Source organism: Heterodontus francisci, chromosome 1 (genome assembly GCF_036365525.1).
Source record: "Heterodontus francisci isolate sHetFra1 chromosome 1, sHetFra1.hap1, whole genome shotgun sequence".
Lineage (NCBI taxonomy): Eukaryota > Metazoa > Chordata > Chondrichthyes > Heterodontiformes > Heterodontidae > Heterodontus > Heterodontus francisci.
Window position 1 is genome coordinate 168,737,645 of NC_090371.1, and position 12,794 is coordinate 168,750,438.

General features: G+C 39.7%; 1 protein-coding gene across 7 annotated transcripts in view; it reads right to left on the reverse strand.

The window, feature by feature from the left end:
• Positions 1-549: 549 nt before the first annotated feature.
• Positions 550-12,794, reverse strand: part of hnrnpdl (heterogeneous nuclear ribonucleoprotein D-like) — a 28,146-nt gene continuing 15,901 nt past the window's right edge. For 2 of the 7 annotated variants that reach the window (XM_068038123.1, XM_068038137.1), the window contains exons 5-9: positions 4,274-4,376; positions 2,834-3,001; positions 2,205-2,320; positions 1,844-1,944; positions 550-903 (exon numbers count right to left, since the gene is read on the reverse strand). In XM_068038123.1, coding sequence (XP_067894224.1) covers positions 1,858-1,944; positions 2,205-2,320; positions 2,834-3,001; positions 4,274-4,376 — 474 coding nt within the window. In that variant the 3' untranslated portion in view covers positions 550-903; positions 1,844-1,857. Of the gene's footprint in view, positions 904-1,413; positions 1,519-1,843; positions 1,945-2,204; positions 2,321-2,833; positions 3,002-4,273; positions 4,377-12,794 lie in introns of all 7 variants that reach the window. The other 5 variants (XR_010975625.1, XR_010975626.1, XM_068038130.1 and 2 more) reach the window with 5 other exon arrangements.

Genomic DNA, 12,794 nt, shown 5'->3' on the forward strand with positions numbered 1-12,794 from the left:
ATGTATAGCAGTTTCAGTCTCATTAAACTCCAATGAGGTTGCTAACATCTCAACACATGTGGGATGTGAACTTGGCAACCTTTATAGGGCAATATCTATAGAAACTAGGAGTAAAAAAAAAACTTCAAAAAAATATTAATGGCAACAAGGTAAACAAGCATCATATTCCACAAACTTGACTCCAGGAGAGCCATTGCAAGCCCTACCGAAGGGCTTCAAATCAGTGCGTGAAATGGAAAGATGACTTACTCTGGGAGGGTGGCAGAGGAAGAGTCAACCCCACCCCAATAAACTAATTTTCAGTACTCTTGCACATTCGAGCAATGTATGCACTTTAAAGGATGCACAAATATGCATTCAGGCTTATGCTGGTGTAAAAATTTCTAATCTATAATATGGGAAGCTAAGTAACTAAATTTCAATAGGAAATCTGTAGTTTAAGTATAGCCAAGGACACTCTGCACCCCCATCTCAATGTACAGCAGACCAACAGCCTATTTTTTCCTTAAGATCCAATAATCAAATACATGGTCATGTAGAAAACCACAATTAACATTTGAGCATTCACACTCAATTTTATTTCAGCAACAGATGCAATGCATCACATACAACAGGGTACGCCAACAAACAAGTGTTGCATCACCAGTTAGTAGCAACTTTATTATATACTATCACAGTACACAGAAGTTAAAGGAACACGCTTCTCAAGTTGTACAAAGCAAAGTAACTACAACATAAAAAATGTTTAGATGCTATATACATTTGGGACACAAAAGATGTTGATTTCAGATTTAATGTGGTACAAAAAAGTCCCAAAAGGGAAACAAAGATGCTTTCAGATTTAACATTTCCTCTTGACATGCTCTTCTGCTACACTGATGTTTTATACCTCCGTTTCTCCACCTAGAAGAGAGTAAAAATGTTTTAGAACAGGGAAGAAATTCACAAAGTTTCACAAGATTATAACACACACTGGCCAATACTTCAAGGTGCTGCACTGGAAAGCATTTTACTGCAGCAGATCTAGCAACATCAGACCTGGTTTTATCAAGTCTGACATATTTAGCCCAGCCAAAACAAAATATACTACAGCTTGCTTGATGTTGTTTGGTTATCATTTGTAGTTTTCACTACAGAGCTACAAAGAAAAAAATAACAGCATTAACATTTAACTTTTTAAATAAATTACCACACTGAAGATCCATAACTGAAATACAAGATGTTACCAAATAAAAGAGTACTGAATTAATTATGCAGTAAGAAGTCATTATACATTTTTTTAAAAATGCCTGTAAGAAATGTTTATCCAATGTTATATATATATATATATAAATGCAAAGATGATTGAAGACAAAGGCTGAAGTTTTCCAGTTTATCTTTAACGTTGATACATGATGTTTGAAGAGACCATACCACAGGGCAGCATTTTCACGAGCACACCTCACGTTCTGTCCGCAATGCGCGGCCCCAAGAGAATCGTGTGGTCAGGGTGACACGTGTCCTGCAATGAAGTTCCCGCTGGCGGGTACAAACAAGGTATAATGTCAGTTAGAAGGCAACTTTTTCTTTCGTCTTGCTGGGTCCTCTATTTGCACCCATTAGCAGTACTTTACCTGTTAAGTTTACAGACTTGTTAAAATGTGTTAATCCCTCAGACCTTTAACACCTCCTGTTACAAAAAGCTGCAATCACTTCAAGTGAAAACACTAAGGTTACCTGATGTTCAGTACTTAATGCAAAATTTAAATTACAAAATCTGACATTTTACATTACTAAAATCATACACTGACAAATTACTTAAGTGTTTTCTCCTCCATTTGCTGCAACACAATTTGTTACATACCTGCAGTGAAATAACTATATCAATTTTTCTTTAGTATGGTTGGTAGTTATTCTGGTGACTGCCTGCACCTCTAGATGCCTTTCCATAGCTGCTCTGCTGACCTGTCAAAGCGATTGGATTTTACAAGTTTAACATGCAATTTGTATATCTACATACACACAAAATTACAAAGCACATCAGCAAAGTGGCCCATTTACAAATTTAAATCATTACAACTTTTGGCCTAACTTAGTAATACCTGGACAGAAATACGAGTTCTAGTACTAAAATTTGATTCTCTGCAGGTTGCAGAAAACGGGGAAAAGCTCATTGATTTACAGCTTATCCTATTCTCTTCTTTCACCCCTATAATGTTACCCACCTGGCCACTTGCCTCTAAACAGCCTCCTTCAGCAGAGAGGGTGAGGCAGTCCAGGCCGCAGACTTCTCCACGACCATCAATGCCGCTCCTTGATTGACCATCAGGAGGCACATTTGCTACGAGGAGATATGAGTAATGTTAGTTTTTCCTCCTCTCCAAGATGGAAACGCTCCGTTACCTGGACAAAAGCTGGCTAAACACTCCCCTTATCACGGGTAATAACAAAATGTCTCAAACATAAAACAAGCTGGTTCCACTACCTTAACCCTTTACAGAAGTTTAGGTCCAAAAGTTTTCTGGCCAATTCAATCTATCTATAGGTGAAGCACCTTGAAGGACACCAATGTGGTGTCATCAGAAATAACATGCAGACTTCAGGTAGTTAAATAAACAACAAAACTAAAATGGTGCTTATCTAACAGCACCGAGGGAAACAGAAGAGACATCAGAGGGGTTACAAAGCTTCAATACCTCTCCTATAATTTTATTCTTTAAAATCTTTGATTGCTTTGTAATATATCAAATAAATATACCCTTTGAGGCCTTTCACCAGTTTACTAACACGTCTCCGAAATCTTACCACTTCACAAAAACTGTTACCAGCTATTTAGCCAAATGCTGTAACTTACTATTGTAGGTATCATATTCTGGAGCATATCCGTAGTTGTTGTAGTTATACCCAGAGTAATCATAACCTCCATATCCATTGTAACCTGGATTGCTATAGCCATTGTTGTAACTACTATAACCTTGATTCCAGTAGCTGTTGTATCCCTGGTTCCAGTTCTGATTTTGGCCTAAGAAAAGATAGCAATACAAACAACTTTGGAGTTTGTTCTAAGGCACACCATAACCCAGAATGTCTAGAAGAGGAAACCCGAGACCTAAAACCATCACAAATGAAAAGGCCTGCAACACACTATTCAACATATCCTATGCTGAAACCCAGAAAACCTGCAGGAGACCTATACTGTATCATACATGAAGAAACAGAAAGGCTGCCTGAGAATCCAATGCTACCACATTGTTTGTGTATGCAATAAATCCAGTTTACATTGTGACTGGTTCACTTAAGAGTGCCACTTGTCAATGCTAAGATGTTTAAATGTGTAGACATGTTCCTCAAGGCAAAACAAGAGACTCTCAAATATTCCTAGATTTAGGAAAAATGTAGAGGATACATTACAAAAATCTAGGTACCTGCTTGAGAAAGTGAAACATTTCAATTCCAGTAACATTTTGGTAAATATGTATTTGAAATTTGTAGTGACCAATAAAAATATTTTAATTATCTGACAGAATTGCAGAAAATGCTTCTGTGTGACAATTAAAAGGATAAAGTATTCCCAACAGCAGCCTCACAATACTATTCTCCTGAAGCAATTTTACTGTATTGTTACAAAAATGATCCCACGAAGATACTATGCAGGTTCAAAATAATGAGCTATATTTTACTGTTAGTACTTCCCATCCCTAACCTACCCAAAAATCCTGAACCAGAGTTCAAGATAGATAAGAGCAGGGAGACAGCCCTGGGTTATGTACAGAGAAACTGCACGGATCATCGCTGAGTCAGGTCAATAGCCAATGAGCATAACAATTTCCTGAGCTATCACTGACAGACCGACCAGTGATTCAAGTCTTTTCCATTACTTCTCTTTTACATGAGATGGGAAAATGGGAATCCCATTCCTTGTAAACACAAGCCCTGAGACACAGATTTGGTGTACGGACAACATCTTTTAGCATACTCCTCCACTAACTACAATGTTGTGAAAAGTGCTATATAGATTACCAGATAGAGATTCTTCACATTGTTAAAAAGGATACAGATCAAGACCTCTTCATAGTCATATTGTTTAACAAAGTAATGTCATACAAATCTTCAAGACCACACGTTTTAACAGTTTCTCATCTAAACAGTCGGAACCAGACTGAACTCCCCCATTGAACAAGTGGGAAAAGGTTAATCGGATATACCGATTAATTACCTACCCATGCATTCCTTTACTGCTCCAGTAAAGAAACCATTTCATGTTCAAAACCCACTCGTCAGGAAATTAACTTACCCCCTCTACCACGACCTCTTCCACCAAACCCACCTCCACCTCTGCCTCCTCGTTGCTGTTGTTGCCTGTAGACTTCCTTGGGTTGCGCCACTTTAATTTCACACTGTTCAAAGCACAGAAGTCTGTGGTTAAAAGAATCACCAAAGTAGATGCTCCTAAAACAAGGTCACAGTAAAACTCAAAACAGTCCATTTAATCTGTGGAGAATGCAAACATATAGCGTGAAGCATGTGCGAGGCTTTCAAACAAAGACTATACAAAAAGGTATGGTTATTAGAGTATCTGCGACATTTATCAGTTACAGATTTAACAGAAAATTTAATTCAAGGATGAACAGGCTGGTTCTTAAAAATGCATGATTTATTACAACATTTAAAACTGGGTGAGTCAGTTACATAGAAATTCACTGAAACAGACCATTCAACTCAATTAGTCGATATCACCACTTAGCTGCCACAGATGCAAAGAGTTCAAATTAACCTCTACTCCATTCTAAATCTCTTGCATTTAATCTTGTAAACAGTCTGCTTCTATTTACCCTGTCCTATCCTTTCATAGTTTGAAATATTTCTTACAGAATCCCATAATCTGTTATGGCCTAATGAAGGCTCCTAATTTTTCAAGTTTTTATATTTGTGTTTCCTCATACCAGACAGCAGCCCTAATGAATCTGTGCCATAACTTCTCTCAACCTTCAAGAGCCTTCCTGTAAGGACTCAATATTGCACACAGTACTCTAACTAAAGGTCCTAAGGCTTTACAGAGGCTTACCACTTCTTGGCTTTTTACATTCTACTGACTCTTTAATGGCAACACCTTGGATTGATAATTTTTCTTTTACTGTTCTGTGAACCTGTATCCCAAGTCCCTCCACTTTTCCACAACACCGAGTTTTCTATTCAGAGTATAATTACTGCTGTTACTTTTTTTTAAAAACTAAAATGCCTCACCTCACAATGGCAAATTCCATCTGTCACTTTTTAAAGCCCATTTCCATCATTTTATTAGTATCCCTTTGCAGTTTCCTTTGGTCCTCTAAGAATTAACTTTCAATGTTGGTGCCATCTGCAAATTTCAACATGCCCTCTAGACCTACATTGAAATTGATATACGTAGCAAATTTAAGTGGCTATAGAATTGAACACCAAAGGAAACCACTATCCACGGGTAACCACTTGGGGGTGGGGCTGGAAGAGGAGACTCATCTAACTGATTTCAGATACGACCCTTACAGTAAAATAAGTCAGTTCTCAACCCAGCAGTCATGGTTTAACTGGAACCCAGGGTCCAGTGTTGAAAAGTCCTAGATCTAACTCAATGCACCATCAAGCCATTCACCATCTTGCCCTCTAATCAGGGAACAGCTAAAGTAAACAGACCACGTCTACACTGAGTTAGCTAATGAAAACTGGGCCAGCAGCAGAGGCACCACAATTAGCCTCAGTGATTTTGCACACGAAGACACAGGGCGGAGAATCAGGCTTGGTTGTGGTATCTCCCACAAGAAAATAACTTGTCAAAACTCACAATGAAGGCACAGATAGGAACTGCCACTTGATCGAGATACTGGAGGTAGTCTGTGGAATCATACCTTAAATAGCAAATAACTTAAGAGGAGGAGGAACTTGACTGGGGGAAAAAAAACTATGTAGAGAAAGAACCTAAATAAGATACAAATAAAAATAGAATTTGTGTAGTGATAGAAGAAATTATATTTCTGTCATTGCCCATAAGTTAAGCAGAAAAATCAGACATATTTATGGCCTTTTAAGAGGCATCAGCTGCAACTCAATTGTCTTTTGGGCCTGTAAAACTGTCCAGGATTGTACCATCTTCTGTTTTTCTAACCAGAGAAAACACCTTGGTTGGCAGCAAATTAAAAACTTGTAGTTATATAGTGCCTTTCATGACCTCAGCACATCCAAAGTACTTCATAGTCAATTAAGTACTTTTGAAATGTAATCATCTATAATTTAGAAAACATAGCAGCCAATTTGTGCACAAAGTCCCACAGGAGCAACAAGATAAGTAACCTCGACTACACTTTACACTCTGCCTCCTGGAAGGACTCCATTCTATTCTCCCAGTTTCTCCATCTCCAAAGCATCTGCTCTGATGATGCAACCTTCAATAGCGCTTCTGATATGTCTTCCTTTTTCCTCAACCGAGGATTGCCCCCACTGTGGTTGACAGGGCCCTCAATCTTGTCCAGCCCATTTCCCACACTTCTATCCTCACCCCTTCCCCTCCCTCCCAGAACTGCGACAGGGTTCCCCTTGTCCTCACTTTCCAACCACCAGCTTCCACATCTAGAGAATCATCTTCTGCCATCTCCAGCATGATGCCACTACCAAACACATCTTCCCCTCCCCTGCCAGCATTCTGATGGGATCGTTCCCTCCGTGAAACCCTGGTCCACTCCTCCATTACCCCCAACATCTCGCCCCCTTCCCCTGCAATCGCAGGAGGTGTAATACCTGCCCTTTTACCTCCTCTCTCCTCACCATTCCAAGGCCCCAACACTCCTTTCAGGTGAAGTAGCAATTTACTTGTACTTCTTTCAATTTACTATACTGTATTCACTGCTCCCAATGTAGAGGAGACCACATTGTGCAGACCAAATGCAGATTGGGTGGCTGCTTTGCGGAACACCTCCACTCTGTCCGAAAGAATGACCCCAAGCTTCCAGTTGCTTGCCATTTCAACACGCCCCCTTGCTCTTATGCCAACATTTCGGTCTTTGGCCTGCTCCAGTGAACATCAACGCAAGCTCGAGGAGCAGCACCTGATCTTTCAATTAGGCACTCTACAGCCTTGCGAACTGAACATTGAGTTCAATAACTTCAGAGCATGACTGGCCCTTTTATCAATATTTTATTTTTTTAACCATGTGCCTGCTTTTCATGTAGTCAGAGCTGCTCATTATTCTGCTATTAACACTCTCTCTGGACTAATGCTTTGTCTTTCACCACAAGCATTAACACACTCTTTGCCTTTGTCCCAGGACAGCTTTGTTATTTAATCTCCCTCTGTCCTATCAAACACCTTCCCCTTTGTTCTCTCTCCCACCCCCTCCCCTTCACTTCACTTGCTTAAAACCCAATTCTTTTCTAACCTTTGCCTGTTCTGATGAAATGTCACAAACCTGCAACAACTTTGCTTCTCTCTCCACAGATGCTGCCAGACCTGCTGAGTATTTCCAGCACTTTTTGCTTTTATTTTAGATTTCCAGCTTATGCAGTATTTTGCTTTTAAGATAAATAATCTGTTTTTGGTGGCGGTGGACAAGGGCTAAATTTTGACCAGGACACCCAGAGAACTTCCTGCTCTTTGGTCATCAATGTGGTATCTTGTAGAGCTAGCTCAAAGGACAGATGAGGCCTTGGTTTAATTTCTCAGCTAAAGGACAGCACCTGCGACAGTGTAGTACTCTCTCACTACTGCATTGAAGTGTCAGTCAAGATTACGCGCTCAGGTGTCACGACTCTTTAACTGGTCGACACCCAAGATCTAAAATCCCCGTGTTGCAGGTTGTGGTGATGGTATGTAGCTCTGCTGCTGATGGGTCATAGTTCCTCATGGATGTCCAGTTTAGGGCTGCTAGATCAGTTCTTAACAGAGCATTAGTGCCATGAAGAATAATGGACTCACTATGGCAATACCGACACCTTACACAACAATCTTGCTTCTGAGTGGTTCGTAAAAAAATAACTGATGGTTCTAATGATTTCCAATAAGTATTCACTTTCTTAATCTTCACAAACATACAAATCAGTATCATGGGAGTCTTGTGTGCCATGTCTAAAGTTTAATTCCATATTTCCAGTCATTTGCATGTAAGCTCAAGTTGCTGGTACCAACAGTCTGCTAAGAACAGTCCTTTCCAAATAACCAGGCCCACAAAATGCACCCAAGACAAACCAAAACAAGAATTAGAAATGCAAAGACGACTGATTTTCCTGGGCTCTAGGGTTGAGTTGTCAGGGCTCCAGGGCTATATGCAGCACCACAGGTTTGACAGCCTAAGCTATGTAAAGACTGAAAAAAAAATCCTACAATGCTGAAATATCTACAACTGCTTCATTAAGCAAATGGAAACATACAGAATACAAATGTCCTGGAATCGATTACCAGACTGTGCCGAGTTAGCTGATCTCTACTGAGGTGGCAGTAGGGGTGTTGCATTCACCTCAGCGCTCTAGGTGAAACTCAGCAAGAATTCCAAACTGAACAAGGACCAGGTGTTTAGTTTAGTTTAGAGATACAGCACTGAAACAGGCCCTTCGGCCCACCGAGTCTGTGTAAACCATCAACCACCCATTTTTACTAATCCTACACTAATCCCATATTCCTACCACATCCCCACCTGTCCCTATATTTCCCTACCACCTACCTATACTAGGGGCAATTTATAATGGCCAATTTACCTACCAACCTGCAAGTCTTTTGGCATGTGGGAGGAAACCGGAGCACCCGGAGAAAACCCACGCAGACACAGGGAGAACTTGCAAATTCCACACAGGCAGTACCCAGAATTGAACCCGGGTCGCTGGAGCTGTGAGGTTGCGGTGCTAACCACTGTGCCATGTGATGTCATCTAAAGTCAAAAAGCTTGCCAACAGACACCATCTAGACTCGCACATGAAGAATGATCACTTGGAGCCCAGTCAATTACTTAGAGAAGAAAATTGGTGAAAAGATTTGTACTATTTTTCGAAAAATGCAAAGATACACAAGAAAATTTGCATAAGAATTCCACTGCCTAAATAGCAGAGGGGTGAAAAGGCAGGGACTATTTCTTAAAAAGGAAAAGCACAAAAGGATAAACAGATTTCATGTAAGCTCCAAGATACAGGCAACATTGCAAACCCCACAAAAATTGCACGACATTATTTGGACACAGGGTCATAAGCAGGACATATCCTTAAAACAGCCCAATTTATTGATCATCATAGCCATGGTTGAAATGGCTGAGTTGGCATTAGACCTCAAAAGTGAGCCATCAGGAATCAGAACCAAAGACAACCACAACAACCAGGTTGCTAGAAAGACAAGTAATAAGGGAAACCAAGGAAATGGGATATTGGACAGATGAAGGTCAGAAAAAGTAGCAAGAAAGGCAAGAGAGCTTGAAGATATTCAGATTCCAAAAACAGATATCGGGCAAGATCAAATAATGCCAATGGAAACAAAGGTCACAGAAGGTATTAAAGAGAATATACCTGGTATAAATATGCAGATTGAAAGGCACAGATTAGTCAGAGCTCTTCAGGAAAAGTGGGATGCATTGTACTGACAATATCTATAGAATGGCATGTTGTCTATCTGCAGCTGGAGCAGTACTTATGAAACAGTGCCAATGGTAATAGTTGATTGTACTAAACGTGGAAAAAATATAGAAGCCTTAGAAGTCACATATGCAATAACTACCTCAAAAGATAACAGATGCAAAATAATGTTCTGTAATAAAAGCAAAATACTGCGGATGCTGGAAATCTGAAATAAAAACAAGAAATGCTGGAACCACTCAGCAGGTCTGGCAGCATCTGTGAAAAGAGAAGCAGAGTTAACCTTTCGGGTCAGTGACCCTTCTTCGGAACTGACATATTAAAAATGTCACAGGTTATAAGCAAGTGAGGCGGGGGTGGGGCAAGAGATAACAAAGGAGAAGGTGCAGATTGGACAAGGCCACATAGCTGACCAAAAGGTCATGGAACAAAGGCAAACAATATGTTAATGGTGTGTTGAAAGACAAGGCATTAGTACAGAATAGGTGTTAGCGGATTCAATGTTCTGTAATAGACTTGTTTGTGAAAGAAGGGGAGTTCACCAAGAAAACAGAGCATGGAAATAACTGGCAATCTGGTGTGGAAATATCAGCACTTAAAGTCAAGCATACGTGAACAGAGACAGAATAGACAGACTTTGTGGGGCCATGTACACGTATATACATATAAACACTTGCAGCATCAATAATAAAGGGCCAGAATTGGGTGCTGTAACGAACTATGATATAGTAGCAATGTCAGAAACATAGCTAATGGCAATGAATGTAACATACAGGGTATTGTCATGCAGACCTCCACCTGCCAAGAATGAGGCACACATTATTTCACCACATGAGCATTAAAACTTAAAATTGTGGCTGGGAAGAAAGGAGGGCCTATCACAAGGAATTGCCAGGCCCCTTGCCGGAAAAACCAATTTTGCATATTAGCAGACAGTGTTGGAACAAAGGAACCAGTCCCCGCTTCCCCAATACACAGAAGACCTGGTCAGACCAGTTTAGTCACATGACTAATGACTAACTGGCTAAAGGAGTTTTTTTGAATTTGAACTTGCCATAAGTTTTAAAACTCAGAAAGCTCTTTGCTCCTGGACTGAGCATCTCTCTCCTGGCTGCTCCCATCTCTTTCTCACGGAACTGAAAACCCATTGAAGACACAAGAACTCCAAGACAAAAAAAGTCTTCTAGTGAACAAGGTTGAAGAATAATACTGGGCCCCAACGAAAAGCAACACTACGTACAAAAGGACTACAGTGAGCTCGAAGCACAGTAACAAGCAACTCTTCTGATATTGCCTCAAACCTCTCTACTTCTGGTTTTTCTTCTGCTCTTTTCTGTCTCTATTTGCACGTGCGTATCGCGTATGTATCCGAAGGTGTTAACCAAATTAGAGTTTAAGTTTCAATAAATTTCACTTTTCTTCTTTAAACCTAAGGCAGCCTGTTTGTGTTCATTTCTTTGCCTTATAATTGGATAGCGATGAACAAGGATTCACCAAGGGGGAGCTCAAAACACTGTTTAAAAACATAAACCCTGTTACAAGACGACCAGGTGAAGGCTAAAAGGGACCCCTGGACACCTTTCTCACCTGGTCGCAACAGTATAGTGGGATCAGAAAATAGAAGTAGACAGAAAGGGAGATGGTATAACTACGTTAGAGACATCAGATAGATTAATGAAGGTGGATATTGAGAGGTGAAAAATTACACAATGAACTAATCAGGTGCAACAAGTTTAATGCAAAAAAGGATGAAATACTTGGCATATGCTAAAGATCAGCAGAAAGAATGACAAATTGATTTAAGAAGAGATTTGGAAAGGTACGTGATAACAGGAAAATTATTTTATTAACAATTTTAACCAAATATAAATTGGGGATACCCAATAGTATGAAAATTGCATAGTATCTGATCCAGTATGCCTGGGAAGCCATGAGAGGCAGTGCAGATTGATTTGGATATTGTTAAGTGACTCAGATAACTTATAGGAAATAAAAGTCACAGGGACAGTAACCACGTAATGGTTCAAATCTGACATGATCTGGAACTCAAAAATAGCGAGAAGCCAGATATAAAAAGCCCAACTTCAAAAGAAACAACAAAACAGCTTAGGCAAATTGATTAACAGTTTTGTTCAACACTAGAGCAGATGATAATCTGAGCACCACTAACGTCAAGACTGAGATCAATAGATTTCTACATATTAAAAACGTCAAGGGTTACAGGGATAGTGCAGGAAAATGGTGTTGAAGTTGAGGATCAGCCATGTATTCAATGAATGGTGGAGCGGGTTCGAAGGGCTGAATGGCCTAGTCCTGCTCCTATCTCTGATGTTTTTAAAGTCAAAATGCTGAGCACGCATAAGAAATAATTGGAGTTAGCAAGGTGGACTAAACAAACATGACCCTAAATTAATTTACAAATTAAATGAAAAGTAAATTAAGCAGGAAGGGGAAAAAAATGCCAGAAAGCTAGCATGAACAAAAGAGATGGAGAACACTGGGATGAATACAGAAATATACTGAAACAAGTTAAACAGGTGATCAGAGAAGCAGAAACCTGGAAAAATCATACTAGCACACAAAATAAATTTAGTTCTCTGTAAAAGGGGAATGCGAAAAGTGACAGAATCAGGAATGTTTGCAAACAAGGCTGAAAAAGGATGGTTAATAGACAATTATGAATTAATTCAAGTATTCATATAGTAAGATAGCCAACATGTCCTCCCCTAAATAGAAATAATCCAAGTAGAATCAATGACATGCTAAGAGAGCGAAGAACAAATAAACCAAGAAAACTAGTATTTTTATCCCGAAGTCTCAAGTTTTGTAAGATATTGACAGACATGATAAGGGTGTCACTGGACACTTGAGATACCAATATCTACAGATGAAGTTGAAATAGACGCAAAAATAGACTTGATGTATCCAACCACTACAGAACAGCATCAACAAATCAAATAAAATACAACACTATATAGCCAAAACATCAGCATAGGTGTCGGGGAAGTCATGCTCAACCTGTATATAATGTTCTGGTAAGCACAGTGTACACAGTTCTGGTTATCAAGATCAGGGAAGACATTCAAATGCTGAAAACAGTTCAGTGAAGAGGCACAACGCTAATCCCTAGTGTTAGAGGTCTAACACTATGCAAAAGGACTGACAGAATGGAGAGATGACTAAGAGGTGATCCTATTGGTGTATACAAGAGAGTTATGTGTGGCAAAGGCAAA